The sequence below is a fragment of the Rhincodon typus genome, unplaced genomic scaffold, assembly GCF_021869965.1.
Source record: "Rhincodon typus isolate 14 unplaced genomic scaffold, sRhiTyp1.1 hic_rhity00002925, whole genome shotgun sequence".
Taxonomy (NCBI): Eukaryota; Metazoa; Chordata; class Chondrichthyes; order Orectolobiformes; family Rhincodontidae; genus Rhincodon; species Rhincodon typus.
This window is the reverse complement of record NW_025968563.1, coordinates 1-23,520: the sequence shown is the minus strand read 5'-3', so window position 1 is coordinate 23,520 and position 23,520 is coordinate 1. Positions and strand designations below refer to the sequence as shown.

The 23,520-nt window shown below is 40.2% G+C and overlaps 1 protein-coding gene across 1 annotated transcript; it reads right to left on the bottom strand.

The window, feature by feature from the left end:
- Positions 1–2,019: 2,019 nt before the first annotated feature.
- LOC125481643 (transformation/transcription domain-associated protein-like) lies at positions 2,020–22,342 on the bottom strand (the record flags this gene model as incomplete). The annotated part of the gene is made up of 8 exons (XM_048593465.1): positions 2,020–2,281; positions 3,837–4,036; positions 5,337–5,427; positions 8,595–8,759; positions 11,027–11,228; positions 20,484–20,584; positions 21,106–21,371; positions 22,304–22,342. Coding segments are annotated over 8 exons (1,326 nt in total), but the record flags the coding sequence as incomplete, so codon positions are not given.
- Positions 22,343–23,520: the final 1,178 nt, after the last annotated feature.

Below are 23,520 nucleotides of genomic sequence, written 5' to 3'. Positions count from 1 at the left end.
GTAAGACAGGGGTTTTGTTTTATGAAATTGTACCTAGACAGAGAATGCTTTTACACTAATTGTATACCTCATTTTATATCTATCTTTTATTAACAGCTCATGAGTGGAATAAATTATTAATTTGACTATTGCTACTTCAGTTTTTATGGGATAGAAATTTAGAATTAAACTAATTTTATATTTAATTATGTTGATAACTTAAGGAAAATAATCTGCTTTCTAATGACAGGAAGGAGCTTACTTGTTACATGTTGAAGAACATAAACAGTAATTGTATTTTGAGTATATCATTATAAAAGAATTAACTTCTGGTACAAAGCTTAATGTGCCTGTACAAAATACAAAATCTCCCCTGTTATATAATACACAAACTCTCATCATGATCCCTTTTAATTAACACTCACTGAACTCCTCATGTAAGGAACTGGTGAAGCTTTTCATCACCCCTTTGCTTCAGGTTTTGCCTCCATTCTAGTTCTTTGACTACAAAATACTATTTGTCAGCATGGGACAAGTGGAGTGATACAGGAATTTAATTTAAAATAGGATGGAAATTATATTTGGTCTTGAAAATTTAAAGCTACATTAAAGTAGCACACTACACAATGCTATGCGAGAGAGAAAGAAATAGCATAAGCTGAGGAGATTTCATAAAGAAGGGCAAGGAGAAGACCTTTTTTGAAACATAAAATGCCAGCATAGATCAGTCTTCCCTAATAGCCTGTTTAGATTTATTTTCTGGAGCCTTGCAAAATCAATCATAGAGTAGTATAACAAAGCTGGAGGCCATGTGGCCCATTGATTCTGCACTAGCTCTTTTGAAGTGCAAGCCAGTTAGACCCACTTCCCCATTGTTTCCCTGTATCTATGCAACTTTTTCTCCTTCAGTTATTTGTCAGATTCCCTTTTAGATGCTACTACTGAAGGTTTTTCCACTACTTTTACAAATTTTAAACTGCTCATTGCACAAGAAAGCTTCTCATGCTGCCCTGGGCTCTTTTTGCCTACCACTTTACGTCTAAACCCATTGATTCTTGATCATATAGCCATTGGAAACAGTTTCTCTTCAGTTATTCAGAGAAATAACTTGTTTTTAACTCAGAAATAATATTAACTGCTGCAGCCAATCTGTCATAAGTCTTTTATATAAAGGCTGCCTGTCTATAAAAGGAAGCTTACATTTATTCTTTTATCTCTTGGCAATTTTGGGCCCTTCTCTCCTGAAGATAGATTCCCTGTTGCCTCGGTCTTAAAAACATCAAGTACCAATTCCTTCCACGTGGTGCCTCACTCAAAAAGCAGCAACTGATTGCACTAAGTCAGAGCCCCATCATGTCCTCTCATGCATACAATGAACAGGGCTCACTGCAGAGTCACCATTGGCAGCAACAATGCCCACTTTTCCCACATTGATACTGACTCAGTGAGTTGATAATAACATCAGTGGGGCTGTCTTGACTAAGAATGGTTTGTTAGCACAGGCCGTAAAGTAAATTTTGGAGCTTTCTGATTGAACTACACAGCCTCTTAATGAATAACCAATAACTTGCATTTATACAGCATCTGTCATGCAGAAAAGTGCCCCAGAATACTTAACAGGAGTGTTAAACTACATTTAAAACTGAATCACATGGGGAACATCAGAACAAATGAGAAGGGCTTGAAGAGCATCTTACTGGATAGAACTAAACAGTTTTAGAGCGGAGTCAGCTGAAGGCAAGGCTGGTAATTGTGGAGCCAAGGAAATCCAACAGAGTGCACAAAAAGCCAGAATCAGAGATTTCAGGGGGCTACTGGAAGTCACGGATGGGATTGGGAGGACAAGGTCTCTGAAAGTCTTAGACAATTGAGGAAAATTCTTAAAAATAAAATTCAACAACCTGAAGCCATCACAGTCACCATGCCATAAACAGCATCAAACCATTCTTTGAGATCCTGCTTGTCTTGTGGATGAGCAATCTCACTGGCAAAATCAACATCTAAATTGCCTTAAGTAGCAAATCACCATGCCTCGCTCACCTGTTGTGAACTGTCCTTTGAGTTTCTGGAAAACTGGGTCTTGCGCTGTGGCCTGAGCCCTTCTTGCCAGAGACTCTGAGGCTGCACTAGAGAACATGGTGGACACATTGGATACATTTTCGAGACCAACTCCAAAAGTGCTCACAAGCTTCTTAACAAAGTTTAATGTGTGAGGTGTGATTTTGGCATCAGACACAGCTCCACTCTTCTCAAAAGCCACAGAGTAGCATTTTGCCAATCCTTGCTGTAGTTGTCTCAGCACCTGGGTATCAGAAGAAAATTAGCCGTTATAAACATGATGTGCAGAAGTTTCCACAATACATTTGCTTCTGTTTCAGAAGGTTAAGGGCTGAAGTCCCACTCCGGAGACTTAAGCGCATAGCCTATGCTGGCTCATTCAGAGTGCTGCATTTGGCTGTCATGTTTCCTAAACTGACAGTGACTATTTTAGAAAATATTTAATTGGCTGAGAAGCACTCTAGGACAGCAAAGTTATAAAAGGTGCTATTTGCAAATCTTTCACTGTCCCAAATAAGTCTCAAAACTCTCCAAACTTCAGGCTTTCTGGGCTAGATAGATAGTGAAGCATGTTTTCAACACCCAACCTAGGAAGTTTAAAGACTAATGAGGAGACTGAATGAGGGTTTCACTGCTTCAGTGAACTATTGTGGACTTGGCACCAGTCACTGAAGCATTCGGAATGTCTGCTCCTTCAAAAATATGGTTGATCAGCAAGGTGAATACATCATTTTGACAAAACAATTAGTGCAGTACTCAGAAGAATGGACAATGAAAAAGGCAGATCAAATGTCAATCAGTGCAATGGAACCACCATATTAATTGCTTCTTCCTCTTCTCAGCACATCCCCCAGCACCACACAAAGCATATTCACCACCCCTCTCTACACACTGTAGCTTAAGGTCCATCCAAAGAGTTTGAAGTTTTCCAGTAAGTTGATGGGATCCAACCAATTCTATGCATTCTCTCAAACCAGTCCCACTCCAGGAACTTCAGCCCAAAATGTAGACCAACAATCCCAAGGAGAACAGAGAGCATAGTTGGAAGTACCATTCTTCAGATGAGATGTTAAACCTAGGCCCTGCTTGCCCTCTCAAGTAGCTCTTCATTAGTTTTATTAAAAAGAACTTGCATTCATATAGTATAATTCATGACCACAGAATATCCTAAAAGACATTACAGCTAATGAAGCACTTTAGAAGCTTAGTCATAACTGTAGTACAGGAAACTCTTAAGGCATTTGACAAGGTCACGCACAAAATGTTAAGATCATGTGGGGTTGGGATAATCTATTAGCTTGGATAGAAAATTGTTTTCTGTTGGGGAGCCAGAGAGTCAGGACAAATGGATCTTTTCCTGGTAGGCAAGTCGTAACTAATCGGATACCATAGGGTTCAGTTCTCAGGCCCTAACTATTTACCATCTGTATTAATGACTTAGATGCAGGGATAGAAGGCACTACAGTAAAACTTGCAGATGATATTAAAATAGGTGGGAAAGTAAGTTGCAGTTAAAAAAAAAAAAGCTACAAACTGAAATGGATAGAATTTAGTCCCAAGTTGCTTAAAATTTATGTCGCTGATACCTTTGTGGGCCAAAACAACTGGATCCTACCCCACCTGCTCTAAATTCCTCTCTAGCCCAGAACAGATATCGTTAAGGTAGGGGTGGAAGGAGAGATGGGTAGGAGGAGGGAGAGGGGTTGAGAGGGGAGGTTAGACGGGAGGAGACAAAACGAGGAAAGAGAGAGAAAGGGAGACAGCCAAGGACAGAGAGAGCAATAGCTAGACAAACAAACCTCTTCATGCCAGTTTTCACGGAACCACACCATTTGATCCACAATGCCCTCTAGGGATGAAAGCAGGGTCGGGTGAAGCTCTCGCTGCATGTGCATTATCCGGCTGCAACGCCACATTGGTGCTGTGGCTCGTATTGGTCCAGGGTCAGAGGCAGAGTGAGACTGGGTGCCAACTGAACCCGGCTGCTGCTGTCCCGAGTCTGCAACAAAACAGAAAGATGGTCTTTAACAGTTTCACAATATTTCTTATTCCTCAAGCTAATCCAAGAACACAAACTTAAATAATACTTGCAAAATGCGATTAAAATTCAAGCTACAGATATAAATAGGTATCACACGTGACATATTTATCATCATAGTAAAAGATAACAACCTTTTATGAACTAAATAAACCATGTAAGCATGCATTATTCACTGGAATTTACATATCCTCCCCCAAGGATTTAAAATACTTATCAATTGACTTCACATGCACTGCCAGGGTGAGCATCATCCTGTCCTCACTAAACAGACTGCTTTCCAATTTACTGACCTACATTTCTCTGTTTGCTTCAGAACTTCAGGCTGCAATCTGTAATCCTAATAGCCACACTGGTCACAGATAACAAAAGGCACTGCAACCCATACAAACGAATTATTAAAGATTTCTCAATATTCACAAACCAATTTGTACAATGGTACAGTCAACAACTTAAATTCTTGCAAGATAAAATGGTTACTGCACAGATTGCATATTTGGCATTTGTGTGGATGAAATGGAGAGGACCATTTTTTTTGGAATCCCAACCTCAGGTAAATCAAAATCTTTCAGTTTTAATGTATAAACCAAAAAAATGTACTAACCTTTTGAATTCTTACAACAAACCCGCAAAATAAAAATTTAACTTTAAGGGAACATCACTTGTAAAACAATTTTATCCATTAAAATTCCAATTTAAATCACTGTTAAATTAACACGACTGGGTCTAATAAAACATTCACAAAGAAATTCAATGATCAGTAATAGTTTTCTCAGTTTGTCACCACCATTGCCTGTTGTGTATTTGACAAAGTATGAAAAACCAAAAAGGTCTCAGTAGGAACCAACTTCACCTAAATCACACTGGTAGGTGGACACCTTTTTCTCCTACTAGTTATTATCACAAAAATCTTCTGCAACAATGATGGAAACTGGTCAAAGAATCTTTAGCTGGGGATCACAATCCTGAAATGAACGTAATTACTTACCTAGCCTTTTATTAATACAAGGACTGAAGCTTTGACAGAACCGAACAACAATTTAGGAATGAAGCACTGAGAGGATTCTGTTACATAGAAGTCAAGTGTAACTGAACTGCAATTCCACTTGCAATTTGCTCCTAATCCTAGCAACACCACCTCCAGGGTAGCGTGATCACAGCATCTCAGCATGTCCACCACTTGTGAAAACTCTTCTTGCTGTACCAACTGGCTCAAGAACCACTTGAAAACAGCTCATTTCTACACCAGCCAAAGCCTTACCACTTTTGTAACGTTCCCGCTGCTCAATCTTCAGTGTTAAATACAATGTTCTAATTGGGAAATAGACAGCTTGGGGGAACACTCTTCCAACCTGGAAATAAAAGATATATGGACATTGAGTTATGTTCAAAACAACACCTTTTTAACTGAACTCTTAGCAATTTCAAAGTGCTTATTAAACAACTGAACTGTGCCAAAGGCAGTGATGTGGACAAAAGCATTTTGTGTACAAAATGATCTCAAAATGATCAGCTAAATTTGAAAATAAAGATCTCAGGTTCACGTTCCTTCGTCAGAGTGGTCACTCGCATGATACAATAATAGGATTACTGATTGAGCACAGCAATTATAATCAGCGATTTTCCAAAAGACCCAGACACATGGCTAGAAGAATCATTTCAAACCCACTGACTCACACAATTACATCAACTACACCTCCTCTCACTTACCCTCCTGCAAAAATGCTATCCCATACTCACGATCTCTCCGTCTCCACCGCATTTGCTTCCAGGATGAGGTGTTCTACTCTAGGACTTCCCAGATATCGTCCTACTTCAGGGACCATAGCTTTCCTCCTCTATCATTAAGGATGCCCTCAATCGCATCTCCCCCATTTCCCGCACTTCTGTCCTCAAATCCTCTCCCTGCAGCAACAATAAGGATAGAGTCCCCTTAGTCCTCTCAAACCACTCCCACCAACCTCCAAATACAACGCATTGTAATCCGACATTTCCACCACCTACAATCAGACCCTACCACCAAAAAGATATTCCCCTCCCCATCCCAGTCTGCTTTCCGCAGGGAATGCTCACTCGCGACTTCCTCGTCAGCTCCACACTTCCCACCAACCCCGCCACCATACCTGGTGCTACCTATCCCTGCAACCTCAGGAGGTGCAACACCGGCCCCCTCATCTCAATTCAAGGCCCCAAGTAATCCTTCCAAATTCGGCAGAGATTCACATTTCCTTCATCTAACCTCGTCTACAGTATCCGTTGCTCCCAACGTGGTCTCTATCTCGGAGAGACCAAACACAAACTCAGGGACTAATCTGCAGGGCTTCTGCACTCTGCACGCACCAACCAACCAAACCTTCCGGTTGCCATCCAGTCCCACTCCCTTGGTGGCATGTCCATCTTGGTCTCATCCACTGTGAGAGTGAGGTCAAACATAAACTGGAGGAACATCACCTGATATTTTGCCTTGGGAGCTTGCAGCCTAATGACCTCAATATTGACTTCACCAGCTTCAAAACCTCCCCACCCCCAACCTGTCCATCTTCCTACTCACCTGTCCACTCTACCCTTCCCACTGATCAACCACAAAAACCCCTTACCTAAATCCACCTTCCATCCCACCTACCCTCCCACCAGCCCCACCCTCCTCCATTCCACTCCCCAGGCCTGGCGAAGAGTTTAGGGCCGAAACGTTGACGTCCCTGCTCCTCAGATGCTGTCTGACCTGCTGTGCTTTTCCAGCTCCACATTTATTGACACAGTTAGGAAAACCTCAGTAGAAGGCTTTGGCAGCCATAAATTCAATTTTACCTGTTCCTTCCAACATTGCTGTTGGATTTTTGACATTGGTTGAATTAGGAACAGTGGTCAGAACACCATCCTGATCGTCAGGATATCTCCAAAATGGTGTCATGGATACTTGATAGCCAAACGAGGAAGGTAGATTTGGCCTTAGTGTGATAAGCAACACCTCTACTTACAGCATTTCCTCAAAACTGCATGGGAAACCTCAGCCAAGATCATGCACCAAGTCCAGGAAGGAGACGAGAACCCATAATCACCTGATGAGGTTAATTACTCACCAAGTCAATTTAACGTTTCAGAGAGACACCTTGCAATTAGCGATTAATTAAGACAGACACCCAATAAGTGATGTATTTATGTATATATAATCCATCATAATTTGATAGCAAACAATAAGTCTGAAAGGGGGTGGGGTGATTAAACAGTAACAATTTTGCAGATTGGTCAGTTGAATAGTTTTTCCTTTCTTTCCCATGTTAATTGGTGGAACCCAACAATCACATATCAGCACCACTTAACATGTGTAAAATATGTGTACCAGCACAGCATTCATGCAGGTAACTGATGGGGAAGGAAACAGTCACAATGACATCAACCAGTCTTTAACTTAGGCTAAAATTCCCAATGTGCCCAAATATACGTATGGTTTTGCCAATTACAGTCTAATCGTACACAATGTGATGAAAAATAGACACAATGTAAAAATATATATTTTACTTCAAGCCAGGGATTGCCATGATACATGGAATAGTTGCGACAGTTTTTGTGCATTAAATTTCCATCATCCTTGCAAGATTGAACATGAATGAGTTAGACACTTCCGATAAAAAAAAACAAACATAGAAATGAGTTGAAGGAGCTTCCATCATTAAATGAGATCATGGCTGATCTGTTTCTTAACTCCATTTCCCATTGGGTTCTACATTCCTTAATATACGTGCCTGCCAAAATAAATGAATCACAGTTTTGAAATATCTGAAACAGCTTTGCCTAATGCAAGTTCCAGACTTCCTGATATCAGCAGTGAATTGCCCAAAGTTCAAGGTTCTTCTGGACTCTCCCTGCCAGAGAGGAAAGTTTCTCAACATCTAACAGATCAAATCTTTTAAACTCCTAAAACACTTCAATTTATCACCCTAGATCTTCCAAATTCAAGGAATACAAGCTTAATCTATGCAACAACAAAAATAGAGTTAGTTAGACTTAGAATCCCTACAGTGTGGAAACAGGCCCTTCGGCCCAACAAGTCCACACTGACCCTCAGAGCATCCCACCCAGACTCATGCCCCTATAACCCACCTAATCTACACATCCCTGAACACTACAGGCAATTTAGCATAGCCAATCCACTTAGCCTGCACACCTTTGGAGTGTGGGAGGAAACCCATGCAGACATGGGGAGAATGTGCAAACTCCACACAGACAGTCACCTGTGGGTGGAATCGAAGCTGGGCCTCCAGGTGCTGTGAGGCAGCAGTGCTAACTACTGAGCCACCATGCCCCCCCCCACCAAATTCTCTAAACAGGCCGCAGTTCAATCAGCCAAGAACCTACTGAACTGCACAGCAGGCAAAAAGGGCCAAATGGATTCTTATACGTTAAGTCAGTGGATGAGGCAAGTTGATAAGAAATATCTTGATCCTTGACTCAGATCAATTTTCCTCATTCATTCAAAACAACCGGAGCTCAGCATAAGCTTTTACATGCACATACATACTTGGCTTATGAGGTTGAGAAGAAGTTTGCCCTCTGAGCCAACCAAGCATGTCAAGAGTTGAGGAATCCAGGCCAGCCACTGGATAGGTGGTACGCCAATACAGTACTTGTCCACTGCATCTGCCAGTGTGTTCTTTTCATCATCAAAACTCAGTAGCCAAAGGACCTGAGAGAAGCAAGCAGAAGTTAACATTTTCCTCAGATTGTGTCCACGCACAAAAAAAATAGTTAAAGTCAACTCTTAATTCCAGTCTCTCACTCTGCAATGCAGCACACAATGTGTGCACTACTGCTGGCCCCACACAGTTTTGATTTTTAAGACACAGGAAAGGGTCAGCATCCAGTGGTGAGACAGATTGAAATAATGCGTGATTCAAGCTATGCATACCTACTCACCAATTACCATTTTCAAAAATTTACTGGCAAGGTCATTGCCCAACCCTGGGCGCCCTTGAGAAGGTGACAGAGTACATTCTCATGATCGTGGATCAAACATGGCAGAAAGCATGAATAAATGACATACTTGGTAACCCTCACAATTTACATAAAAAGTCCAATCTCAGAATCTTTCAATGGCATTTTTGACTAATGCATTATCCATTTTTAAACTGTAATAAATATTTTATTAGAACACGATTGAGAATTTGTTCCTGTCATAGTACATAGAGGTTATGCAAACAAAAATTAAAATGCAGTTACACCATTTGAGTTTTCAAAAATTTTGTCCTTGTAGTTAAGTTTATGTACAGCTATTGATCAATAAAGGGCATCATTCTAAAGCATATTTACAATGAATGCTGAAACTAAATGCAGAATGATAGTTCATAGCACAGCAGGGTCAGGTATAGTAATGAAAGTCGATACTATTGAGCAAATTATTTCTTACTATAAAGGTAGCATGCAGCAATTTTAGTATCTATATCATTTTAACCTAAGACTATTACTCAAATAGGAATAAACAATTTATGGTATATGGTACAGAAAATAAAATCCAACAAGTTAAATATCGTTTTACATACAACATACAAACGTTGAGAAATCAAACCTAGGATACCCCCACACTACTAGGACAATAGATAGTAGAAGAATTTTAACAAGTGATTGAACCTTAATAGTTTCATTAAAACTCAATGGTTGAATCAGACTGGAAGAACTTAAATCATGTTTGTAATGTTTTCTCTATTCACCGTTTGCTCCAAGATTATAAGAAAGTACACTACCATTTTAAAGGTAGAGGTGATAAACATTACAAATAAAATGTTTTAAATAAAACCCTCAGTGCATGAAAAAATTCAGTTAACATTATAGATTTAATATTTACTATAAGTACAGACACTTCTTTGACTGTACCGTCAAGATGGAATGAAGGCTGGTACAGTGCCTTAGATTGTCATTAAATCTGTGCCAGCTCTTTCAAACAGCAATCCTGTTAGCCTCACTCCCCCACACTCTTTCCATCTTCAAGCATTCATACAATTCCTTTTTGAAAGCTCCTATTGAATATATTTGCACTACCCTACCAGGCAATGCACTCCAAATCTGAACTGTATTAAAAACATTATTAACAAAATATTAACAAAACATTAAAAACAAAATTAAAAACATATTTCTGAAGAAGGGTCTAGGCCCGAAACATCAGCTTTCCTGCTCGGCCTGCTGTGTTCATCCAGCTCTACACTTTGTTATCTCTGTACTAAAAACAATTTTCCTGGCTTTGCGAATTGCCTTAAAACTGTGCTCTCCTATTATCGATCTTTCAACCTTTGCAAACAGATTATGTTTATTTATTTTAGTTAAAGCCCTCAAGTTATTAAAAATCTCTATCAGGTCTGCTTTCAGCTATCTCTGCTCCAAGCCACCGCCATCTTTTCCAGTCATCACTAGAATTCTCCAGTAGTTTATCTTAAAATTCATTCACAATTTGTCAGTGACACTGTCTGGGCCAATATTTATTACCAGTACCCAACTGCCCTTTGAACCCAGTAGCTAGGGCCATTTCAGACAGCACTTAAGAGTCAACCAAAATGCTGTGGGTCTAGAGTCACATGTAGACCAGACCTGGTAGGGATGACAGATTTCCTTCTCTAAAGGGCATTAGTGAACCAGATGAGTTTTTATGACAAAAAACAATGATTACTACATGGTTGCTTTGGACTATCTTATAATTCCAGATTTTTACAGATTTCAAATTTCACCATTTGCCTTGGTGGGATTCAATCCCATGCTGCCAGGGCATTAGCTTGGATCTCTGGATTACTAGTCCAGTGACAATACCACCACTTTCCCAAATCTTTGTTCTGAAGCCTGACATCCTTCCAGTATAGGATGCAAAAATACGGTTGGAAAGTATGTCATCGTCTTAAGTGCTGCAAGCTTAATATTGATATTCTCAAGGGTTTTGCTGAACACTGGTCTTTGCATTGTAATCCTCACCTTGGCAAGATATTTTCTCGACTTGCTCTCATTCTGGTGGCGACAAGCGTGCAGGTAGCAGGTGATGGCAGATACACCAAGGTGAAGCTGTCTTTCTTTGACAAAGATATTCTCCAGGTAATCACCCCACATTGCCCAAGCTTTTACCAGTACATCGTGCATTTGGACAGCTGCAGAAAATGCTTTGTTGGCTTCCTCAGATCTATGTAACAGGAAAATAAACGTATACCAAATATCAGTTGCAAACATGAAGAAGTCCAATCCTATCCTAAAACCGTCAACACTCAATGACTCAAATCCCTAGGTAACAGATTCACGATAGCCACTGAAGCCCAATGTACCACATGAATGTGTCTCTACAAAATGTGACACCCATACAAATACAGTCTTTGTTTGAAATGCTATGTATCAAACCATTGCTGTAAATGCACTCAACATAACCCTAACACAGTGGTGAAAGCATGCAAACAGTAAAGTAAATCTTTCTTTCATTTGTTCAATAAAAGTATAGCTAATTTGTCACGCTTATCTTCTTGTTGAGATTTAGTTATGCATCACAATTCATAAGCTCCATCAGCATCATCTTCTCTCCAATTGACAAGTTTTAACTTTCTCACAGGTTTCACCATCATTTCATGCTCTCGCATTTCTTCACTCGATGTGAAATGATTAGTCTGGTGTTTTATATTGAGTGTTTTTAGGTCTAATGAATATGCTGATTGGTCAGCATTGTCACATAGTCCTGGAAAGAACAAGCAGGCTCATTTGAGCCACAGAAAGACCTCTTGTGTGAAGGATTTTGGGATTACTGTCGCTGCCAGTGCTGAACAACTGTTTGGATTATCTAATTCAACCAGTGCAGAAGTCTGGCTAACTGCTGTTATTGTCTTTTGCTATATGGCTGCAGGAATGGTTGATAACTTCAACACGTGTGGAATTTTGAATCAGAGTTTCAATTGTCAAGATTTCACTGTATTTTGAAGTGTTGGAGAGTTCTCGCCACTGTGCGTCAAATATATATCCCTGAACCAATAGCCATATTTTAAAAAAAAGATTATCTGGTCATTAGCTCATCAGTGTTAGTAGGAACTTCCAGCGGACAAACTGGTTATCACTTTCCTACAAAAACCCAAAGAATTGCGGATGCTGTAAATCAGAGACAAAAACAGAAATTGCTAGAAAAGCTCAGCAGGTCTGGCAGTATCTGTGAAGAGAAATCAGAGTTAACGTTTCAGATCGAGTGAACTGATGATAGCTAGGAAATGTCGGTTTATGTGCAAAAGATAGGGTGGGAGGAGGGATAGAGCCCAACAAGAGAGAGAACAGTTAGACAGACAAACGATAACGTTCTAAGGAAGGGTCACTGGACCAGAAACGTTAACTCTGTTTTTCCCTTCACAGATGTTGCCAGACCTGCTGAGCTTTTCCAGCAACTTTGTTTTTGTTCCTGATTTACAGCAACTGCAGTGCTTTCGGTTTTTATAAAGGATAACGATGTGGCTGGGAGGGTGAATAACTATTAACAAGGACCATCAGAGGCTAACAATGGGTGGTGTGTAATAGCAGACTGAGATATCAAGGCCTGGTTGTGGGCATTGGGGTATGACATGGGCTAGCTCAAGCCCTGAAGTTATTAAACAGCGCCTCATTTTCCACCTGGGGATCCTGTAACCTTCCAATCTCAATATCGGGTTCAATAACTTTCTGAGGAAAGATCACCAGACCCTAAACATTAACTATTATTTCTCCTCAGATGCTGCCAGACCCGCTGAGCTTTTCCAGCAACTTCTGTTTTTGTTTCTGATTCACAGCATCCACAGCTATTTCGCTTTTTATTTTCCTAGCTACCATCAGTTCTGAGAAAGGGTCACTTGACCTGAAATGTTAACTGATTTCTCTCCACAGATGCTGTCAGACCTGCTGAGCTTTTCCAGCAATTTCGATTTTGGGCTCTTAACACTTTCCTATTCTGCAGTGACTATCAAACATACTTCATTTGCTGTAAAGCACTGAGGTTGTGAAAGATGCTATATTAAATGTAGGTCTTTCTCCCTTTTAATATAGCAGACCATCTCTCCATTAAACCCCATTGTTAAATTTCTGATATTCATCAATTCTGTGCTGAGATTATACTCGCAACATTCAATGGAATTAATACACTGCAACTCACTATTGTATGGATATGTGACTTTTATATAATTATAATTCAAGTTTAAAGTTTTTTTCCCCCAATTACACATTTTGATTTAATCACTACAAAGATTGGTGGTACCCATTTCTTTGCTGAGATGCATCACCGCACTATGCTGCCTATTTTGTTCACGTCTCTCAAAAAGCCTACAATTCGCAAATCAATAACTTATGACAGTCTTTCACATAAGTTAAATAACCCTATTACAGATTTTGACACACTGTACAATGACTTTGCTGGTGATCAGAAACAAAATCAAGGCTCTAAATTAACAATTACGTCTTAATTGTTACGCACGCTGCAGTTGAACACATTGCACAATGAACCATCACTAGAATACTCCAAATTCAACTACTACAAAATCCTTTAAGTATAAAGCATATTGGGCACTGCCTTAAGTGTCGCATTAATTCTCTATTGTAATCATATCTTTTGCTGACAAATAAGTTATGTTTTTATCTGAATTCCAATGCTGACAAGACTCAAAGGCCCAAATTTTTCAATGGCATTGGTGCTTCTTGCAATCCTGCTTTTGGCCCTACATTTTTTTTTAAATTCTGCACGCAGCCTTCATTTCTGGGTCCAAGCTCCAACACCAAATCTGGAGAAATCCACAGTGTACCTTTAATCCAGTTAGTGGAAGCCATTCACTCTCTTTTAGACAGCATTAACCTACTGTATTCTGGTACATTTATTTATTTACTAAAACATTGAAAGCTGTGGGGCATCAAGAGTTTTTCCAGTGGGTTAGTGAATAGGAGATAATCAGGGAAGTGGGTAAGGGGCTGGAGATACTAAAGGTAACTGTGTAACTGTATTAGGGCGAGTGTTGGGTGGACAGAAATACAGGGCAACGGGGTATGCAGGACAACTGAGAGGGTAGCTTGATTCGGGGCTAATCAGATCAGATCCGGATGTGGCGTGAGGGGATCGAAGGAGTTGAATCAGGTCAACCAAATGGGGGTCAGACAGTGAGAATGACTGGGAAGGGATCAGTTTAATAGTTAACCTGGAGTTAGAGCAGGTTTTAATTTCTCTAACTTTTCCTGCTAATTAAAAAGATAAGTAAGTGGGAACACTTCAAAGTCACCCACTCTAACTCAGTGTTCGGAAATTTTTCAGGGGTTTCCAGACACCAGCCTGTTGAAAATTTAGGCTTCGCAAAAATTACCACAAAATCAGGATTTCCAAGAGGCCTCAACACACAGGGCAAGTTCAGTCCCTGGCTATCCAGAAACTGGATAACCTGGGTTAACATGCCCTTTAAGCTACAGCATAGTGACAGCAAGTGCACAGGAGATCAAATGTCAGGATGCATTTTATCAAATTCTGCACCCCTCTGACAATCACTACATCCAGTAAATGCATCTGTCCATGACAGTATCAAGAAAAAACAGCACACTCAGTCTTTGTGGAGACAAAACTCTGCCTTCACATTGAGAATACCTTGCATCGTGTTGTTTGGCATTATCAGCGTGCTAATTGAGACAGGACTTCAAAAGATATCTAACAACCCAAAACTAGGTATCCATAAGGTACTGTGGGCCATCAACAGCAGCAGAATTGTACTCCAACACAGTCTGCAACCTCACAGCCCAGCATTTCCTCCGCTCAACCATTACTGTCAAGCTAGGGGATCAACCCTGGTTCAATGAAAAGTGTAAGAGTAGCACCAGGCATACCTGAAAATGAGGAGTTAACCTCATGAAGCTACAAAGTGTAACTACTTGCATGCGAAACAGGATAATCAGCAAGTGATAGTCAGAGGTAAGCAATCCCACAAAAAACAAAGCAGATCTAGGCTCTGCAGTCTTGCCACATATGAATGGTGGTGGACGAACAAACAACTCACTGGAACAGTCAGCTCGACAACTATCCCATCGTCATTGATGAGGGAGCCCAGCACATCAGTGCAAAGACAGGCTGAAGCATTCGCAGCAATCTTCAGCTAGAAGTGCTAAGCGGATTGTCCATCTTGGCCTCTGCCAGAGGTCCCCAGCCTCACAGATATCAGTCTTCAGCCAATTCGATTCACTCCACGTGAAACAGAGAAATAGTTGGTGGCACTGGATATTGCAAAGGTTATAGGCTCAGACAACATTCCAGCAATAGCACTGAAGACTTGGTTTTGAAATTGCTGCACTCCTATCCAAGCTGTTCAAGAACAGTATAGCTGTAATACTGGCATTGACTGACAATGAGGACAATTGCCCAGGTACGTCCTGTGCACAAAGCGGGGTCAAATCCACACTGGCCAATTTTGCCAGATCAGTCTACTCTTGATCATCAGTAAAATAAAGTAATGGAAGGTGTAATCAATAGTGCAATCAAGCAGCATCTGCTCAGCAAAGCCCAGTTTGAGTTCTGCCAAGACCACTCAGCTCCTAATCTCATTACAGTCTTAGTTCAGACATGGACAAAAGAGCTGAATTCCAGAGGTGAGGAGCGAGTGACTGCCCTTGATATTAAGGCCACATTTGACCAAGTGTGGCATCAAGGAGCCATAGCAAAACTGGAGTCCAGGAAGTCAGAGGGAAAACTCTCTAGTGGCTGAAGTTGTACCTGGCACGTAGAAAGATGGTCATGGTTATAGATTCAGAGTTAAACAGCACAGAAACAGACGTTTCAATCCAACTTGTCCATGCCGACCAGATGTCCCAAACTGATACAGTTGCATTTGCCAGCAATTGGCCCATATCCCTGTAAACCCTTCCTATTCAGATACCCATCCAGATGCCTTTTAAATGTTGTAATTGTACTTGCTTTCTCTGGAAACTCGTTCCATACATGCACCAGCTTCTGCGTGAACAAGCTGCCCCTTAGGTCCCTTTTAAATTGTTCTCCTCTCACCCTAAACCTATGTCTCTAGTTTTGGATGTCCCTACCCTGCCCCTCATGATTTTATGAAACTCCACAAGGTCACCCCTCAGCCTCGAATGCTCCAGGGAAGAAAACCCAAGCCTATTCAGCCTCTCCCTATAGCTCAAACCCTCAAATCCCGGCAACATCCCTGTAAATCTTTTGTGAACCCTTGCAAGTTTCACAGCATCGTTCCTATAGCAGAGAGATGAGAATTGAATGCAGTATGCTAAAAGTGGCCTCACCAACATGACACCCAACTCCAATACTCAATGCAATGACCAATGAAGGCAAGCATGACAAATGCCTTCTTCACCACCTTGTCCACCTAAGACTCCACTTTCAAGGAATTAGGCACCTGCACCTCTCGATCTCTTCGGTTAGCAAAAATCCCCCAGGGCCCTACCATTATGTGTATAAGTCCAGCCTGTTTTGCCTTACCAAAATGCAACTCTTCACATTTATATAAATTAAACTCTACCTGCCACTCCTCTGCATATTGGCCCATTTGATTGAGATCCCGTTGCACTCTGAGATAGCCTTCTTCATTGTCCACTGCATGACCAATTTTGGTGTCATCTCTTCTTGGAGGTCAGTCATCACCAGAACGTCTTTGCAGGAATACCTCAGGTACTGCCCTAGGTCCAGCTGCTTCATCAATGACCATGTCTCCATCATAAGGTCAGAGGTGGGAATGTTATCCGATGATTGAACAACGTTCAGCACTACTGACAACTCCTCTGGTACTAAAGCAGTCCATGTCCAAATGCAACAAGATCTGGACGATATACAGGCATGGACTGGCAAATGGCAAGCAACGTTCGTGCCACACAAATGCCAGGCAATAACCCTCTTCAATAAAAGAGGATCTAAGCACCGCTCCTACACAGTGAATGGTATTACCATTACAGAATGCCCCAATATCAACATCCTGGGAGGGGTTGCCATTGAAACTCAAGTGGACTCACTGTATAAATAGTGGGCTACAAGAGCAGGTCAGAGGTTAGGAATATTGCATCTCCTGACTCCCGAAGGCCTGTCCACCATTTACAAGGCACGAGTCAGGAGTATACTGGAATACTGCCCACTTGCCTGGATGGGTAGGGCTTGAACAACAGTCACGAAGCTTGACACCATCAGGACAAAGCAGTTCACCTGATTGTTTGTGGATATGGTGCCAGTCCCTCTACCACCAGCACTCAGTAGCAGCAGTATGTATTATCTACAATTGCACTGCACAAATCTACCAAAGATCTTTAGACTGCACCTTCTAAACCCACAACTACTACTATCTAAAAGGACAAGGGCAAAAAGATACACAGGAACACCGCCTCTACAAGTTACTCTCTAAGTGACTCACCATTCAGACTTGGAAATATATCGCCGTTCCTTCACTGTCCCTGGGTCAAAATCCTGCATTTCCTCCCTATCAGAAATTTGGGACAACCTACAGCACATGGACTGTAACAGTTCAAGAAGGCAGCTCACCACCCTGTACTGAAGGACTAGAGACAGGCTATAAATGCTGACCCAGCCAGAAATGCTAACAACCCATGGGTCCATTTAGAAAATGGGCCTTATTTAACACAACACCAAGTCTATTGAAAAATAAATTCCAGGAAAGAGCAGTTTGAAAGAAGTAGTAAACTTAACTTTTGCTACATTAAATACTTACAGGAGCACCCTAATGTGGGCTTGTTGGGCCAAATATTCATGTTATAAATTGTTTTAAAATATAAACGATGGAATAAAAGGATACAGCTGACTTTATTTTCCATGATTAGCTTTTGTACCTTCTGGCTATTATGACTTTTGCTAGAATTTGAACAGTATTATCTTGTTCAGTAGCCACCATCTGCAACCAGCTCACTAGCAATTGCACATGGACGAACACAGCTGTTCACGTCGACATTATATTTGACTCTTAGTCGAGCTTCCAGCCAGACAATCACTAATTTCCACCTCTGTTCCATCACCAGATTGTACCCCTTCTTCAATTCCATACAGATGTTGAAAATCACATCCACGCCTTTTTTAACTCTAGACTTAACTATTCTGATGCACTCCTTGATGGTCTACCACATTCTATCCTCTGTAATACTGAGGTCATCTGATGCCTGTGTCTTAAATCACAGAGATTCCTCCATCCCATTGCTCCCTGTTAGGCAAAAACCTCCATTCTAAAAATCTGACCCAAGTTTTCAAATCCATCTACGTCCTTGTCCCTCCCCATCTCTACCATCTCACTTTACTACCCTCCGAGACATCCATGCTGTTCTAATAGAGATGTTGAGCGTTTCTGATTTTTCTTGTTCCACCAGTGGTGGCCACACCTTTGACAGCAGGGGCCCCAAGGAAAACTGTAAAATCAAATAGCTCAAGCACGCAGTAATTTACCCTCAGCTAGTTGGTAATCTCGGGGTTAATTTTTTTTGTAGGAAGTGAAATATCACAGTTACATTATTAATGAGAAACTGTCACACTGAAATAGATTGCAGTGCCCACTATAACATAGTTGGCTCTCTTTGTAGAAGGGTTGTTTGCTTAAACAGTGAGCAAAATGCAAGCTGAATTACTTGTCAAATATAGTTTCAGTTATGAATTTTCAAACAATGACATGAATGTCTGTGCGGCATTAAAACATCACTTTCGCTATTGTGAGAAGGAAGCGGTTCTCTTACTAAAAAGCATGATAGGCAGGTAAACTTGCAAAAATACATCAGTAAAAGCATGAAGTAGTAAACAATATAATTCATGGAAAAACTTAAAAAGTGAATTTAAAATTAACTAATTCTTTCAAAGTTAACCTATTTCCCCTATGGAGCATTTTCAAGACAAATGATGTGTTAAGTTTTCATACCTTACTACAAGGATAAATGAATGTTCATTGAAGCCTCACTGTGGAGGTTCAGCACTGCTGAAATATCCATGAAACTGCAGTCTCAAACTTTACACGACTATGGTTTTGTTTCAAAGTTGAAAATGAAGGATATGCTGCCCACATAAAATTAGCAGATGGAACTTGCTCCGAAAGAATCCATACATCATGTAGCAGCTAGTATAAAGCTCATTTCCTCGCATCAAGCAGGGTAGGTGGGAGTTCAGCCTGTTAGAGAGTGTTGTGGTGGGGGTGGGAGCTATACAAACTAATCAGTTTAGTCCTAGAATGTCAAACAACTTGAGGGAGACACCATGTAGTGTGAAGTGCTTGGAAGTCAAGTTGAGGAATGGAATTGGTTGAATTTGGATGCTTCGTATTCTTCAAGAATGTTTACCTCATTATAAAAAATAATTACATCATGGCTCTACATATAGCTAACTTTAAACGAAAGCTGCAAAACCTAGGTGACACAGAGCTCAGGTGGCATCAGTGAAGAGAGAAAGAGTTAGCATTTCAGAGCGATACATTATGCACAGAATTTGATCATTGAACAGAAAAATTTGAACCCCACCTTCCTCTGTCAGACATTGCCTGAGCTGCTCAATGATTCATTATCTCATGAATTCTTCAGACTTCCAGCATTCAAAGAATTTGCTTTAGTTTTAAAGATAGTATCCAGAGTGTCATATTCAAAAACATGTGTTTGACATACAAATTATACACTGTTAGGTCAAAAGTATACAATGCAGGGGGAAAAGTAAAAAGTCATGAGGTGACATTAAGTTATCCGACATACATAGATCATTTGATGACAAAAATATTGGACAAATATGATCAGGCAATGACAATGTAACATCATTGAGAAGCAAATGGTGAATAGAAAAAGGAATATATTCAAGGTACAACCGCTCAAGCAGTTGACAGTTTAACTCCCAAACAAGGTTATGAATTTAAGCCCAAGATTCCTGATCAACGAAGCAAGCTTGTTTCAGTTGGGTGAGTTTTTATCAGTTCCCAGCAGGAGTATTTGATGAAGTGATTAGAGATCCAAGGCTTTACACTGAAGAGAGTGAAAAGGGGAAAGGAAAAACAGTGAAAGAAAAGTCTGTCATTGACTTATACTGCATCTCTCATTAGATAAACTGAACGATGCATCATCAAATTTAGTGAACAGTTTTGCAGCACTAATTCTTTCCTCTGTCCTCACTGGATTGAGAGATTTTGCAAACATATCCCAGGGTGGAAAACAAGAAGACCCTTCTCTGTAAAACTGCCTGTACCTTGTACAAAATGCTTTAGTAAGAATAGAGAGTAGCAATTCAAGGTTGCCCAGAATGAGAGATATGCATAGGGGAAATAAGAGTAAGAGTAAAACAGAATTACAAGTTAAAGCAAGAGCTTCTTGTATTTACATCAAATATAAAACAATTCTTTTTAAATAAATGCGTGCTTCTACTAGCAAATAGTGGAAGTCGACTGCTTAATGGAAAAAGGAGTGGACTAAGTTGCCTCCCATTTTTACATACTTATTAATCTGCGCAAGGAACATCCCCTTCAGTGCGTAGAATTCAGCTGTCATCTCCTTTGTGAAATACTTCAGATTTGTAGATTCAATAACTTCCAAACCCTGTGTGAAAAAAATTTAAAGATCGAATGTATGATGTACTGATTTATACGTAAAAGTCTGGCAAAGCAGCCTTTATAAAAAGAGAAGTTTGAGGCCTCAAGATAGCTCAATTAGTGACCTTTTGTTTGATCAGGCTCTGAACAGCAGTTATTACCTGACAGTTTTGTAACTCAACAGATGATCAATTATTCTTAATAAGTTATTGATTTTGCAATGTAATGTAAAAGCAACACTGATCTTTATGAATACTTCCAAATTCCTTACGTTACATACCTTTATGCAATTATAGATCATACTTTTCAAATCATTTCTGTCACTGCATTTCATTCAAAACAATCCAATTTATAATTTTTGGGTTAATTTCTACAGTAGTTGCAAATAGACAGTGACTCTTCTGTCACAAACCTCACCACAGGCAATTATTCAAGTGTCCAAGTGGACTTGTGCTTGTTCTCTTCCAGCAGACTCAACCAGAATCTTCAACCCTTTTTTTTTTGTGAAGGAATGGCCACATTGCCTACCTGCATACATTCATTCTTGCCCATAACTCCAGCCTGCTGGAGGTAGCACTTGACCTGCTGTCGAATCTTCTGAAAACAGTCCACGATGGGCACGGTGGGAATAGTATGGATGCGACTGAGGATATCAAGGGCTACGTTCACCAGGCCCTGCTTACGGGCGATCTTCCCATATTGGATGATAGCTGAGGCAGAAGCATGGACTCCCAGCATGGCGTTATTTGAGTTGGGGTCATGCTGAGAGCTGTTTTCATAGGCTGCCACGATCGCTTTGGAGAAAAAGAAAATTGAAATAGCTGATTATTTTCAAATTTGAGGGAAAAAGACCACTTTTTTTTGAGACTGTTTAAAGACATGTTGGAAATGAGCTACATTAAAAAGACCAATAACAACTAAATGTTCATTTACAAGATGAAACCGATGATCAAATTTTATCCCACTGCATTTGATGCAAGATCTACATTTGGCCATTTGACATTGATTAAAAACATTTGGCTGATATAATGATATGTGGGGACATTTTCAAAAGACATGAAGATATCTAATGGAGGCAATTGGAGACTAGCAATATAGGAAGAGGAGTAGCCATTTAGCATGTAGAACCTGTTCTCTCACTGCACTAACATATTCAAACAAACAGCAACTTTGTTTTTGAATGCTCAATGAGGTTTTTAAAATTATACTTTACCACAGGCATAGCCTTTCTTTCGTGCATTGTTAACTCATGAGGAAAGTTATGAATGATTCACATCTATGAAAATCAGATTCTGTTCTCACTGTGTCCATCATCGGCATGATGGTCGAATGGCCTCCTTCTGTGTTGTAGCTGTTCTATGATTTTGAACAGGTAGTTGGTTTATGAGTAGAAGTTAAGGAACGAGTAAATGTGGCACTCAAACATATTTATGAAAATAAAACAGTATTCTATTCAAAGCTAGACTAACAACCCACTCTGAAATTCAGGTTAACAAATTTAAAGATGAACCTTGGCCCTTGATTAAAACAGAATCCAATTTGCAGAGCAGGCCGATCTTATAACATTGTAGCAAAGAGAAATTGTGATGCACATGGAAATGTTTTGAGCTTTAGCAGGTTTTACCATGAGGTGAATGTAACTCCTGCAAGTATTCACAAACATTTCAACATTAAGTGAGTTCAAACCCAAGGCCATTTTGATTTTACAAACTCATTTGTTCCATACCTGCTTTCAGTTTTGTAAGATCAGCTGCAGTCCGTCCCACTGAAACGAATGGAAATGCGAAAAATAGCAAATTTCCTGGAGTGCGCTATGGTTAAACTATTAAATTACAGCTTCAAATCTTACTGCAAAGTTTTTTTCAAACTATTTAATTTTTGTAAGAAGGGACAGATAACTGTTCTGCAACATTATTTGCTCTAATGAAAAAACATAAGAACAGGAGTATACGATTCAACCCTGTTCTGCCACTTAATGAAATGTAGCTGATTAAGTACTTTTACTCCATCTACCCACCTTGGCTCCACAACCATGAATATCTTTGTAGACCAAAATCAGCATCAGTTTTAGAAATCTTCAACACCCCCACCACACGCCCCACCCACCTCACATGAGGAAGGGAAGTCTTTATTCTGCAACTTCTCCTGGTTTTCCTTCTTGCCTGTTGCCGCCCCCCACTCCCCCACAACTCCTGTGTCCTGTCACATAGCTGATCTTCAGCTACCAAGATGATTGACCCATTCCTTAATCTCGCATCTGCTCTGTTGGTTATGCCAATAAGCTATCTCACCATCATACTTTCAAAACATCCTTGTAGGAGGCAACTCATGCCCATTCAGCACCTGCCTAAACCACTCCAGCTGAGCTAAGAGCCCAATGCTTAGTACAAAAATAAAACTAAACCTTGCATCAATTTGTTAATGTGTAAAACGTGCTTTTCCACCAAATCAAAAGTAAAATGGCAGCATTTAGTTTTGTTTTTCCTACGTCTCAACACCACTCCCAATTAAGTACCTTTGAACTGTAGTCTGTTCTCAGTAGTGCTGATGTTGTGAAAGGTGTAATGCAAATGTAAATTTGTCCTTCCTTTTTAAGGCGGGCCACAGATGGTTTAACATAAGAACGTGCTCCAAGTCAGTTTATTCAATTCAATTACCATTTTCGATTGTGTATTGGTAAAACAAATTCATTCCACTTCCTTCCAAAAATATTGAACTTTGAAAGCTACAGTAACATTTTAACAAATTAGCAAATTAACATGTTGTGTAGGCTGAATGAGCTATTGTACAGCATATTTTATTCAAAATTAGACCAGAAGTTGAAAACCGACAACAATTTATTACAGAAATAACAAGGTGTAGAGCTGGATGAACACAGCAGGCCAAGCAGCATCAGAGGAGCAGGAAAGCTGACGTTTTGGGCCTAGACCCTTCTTCAGAAAT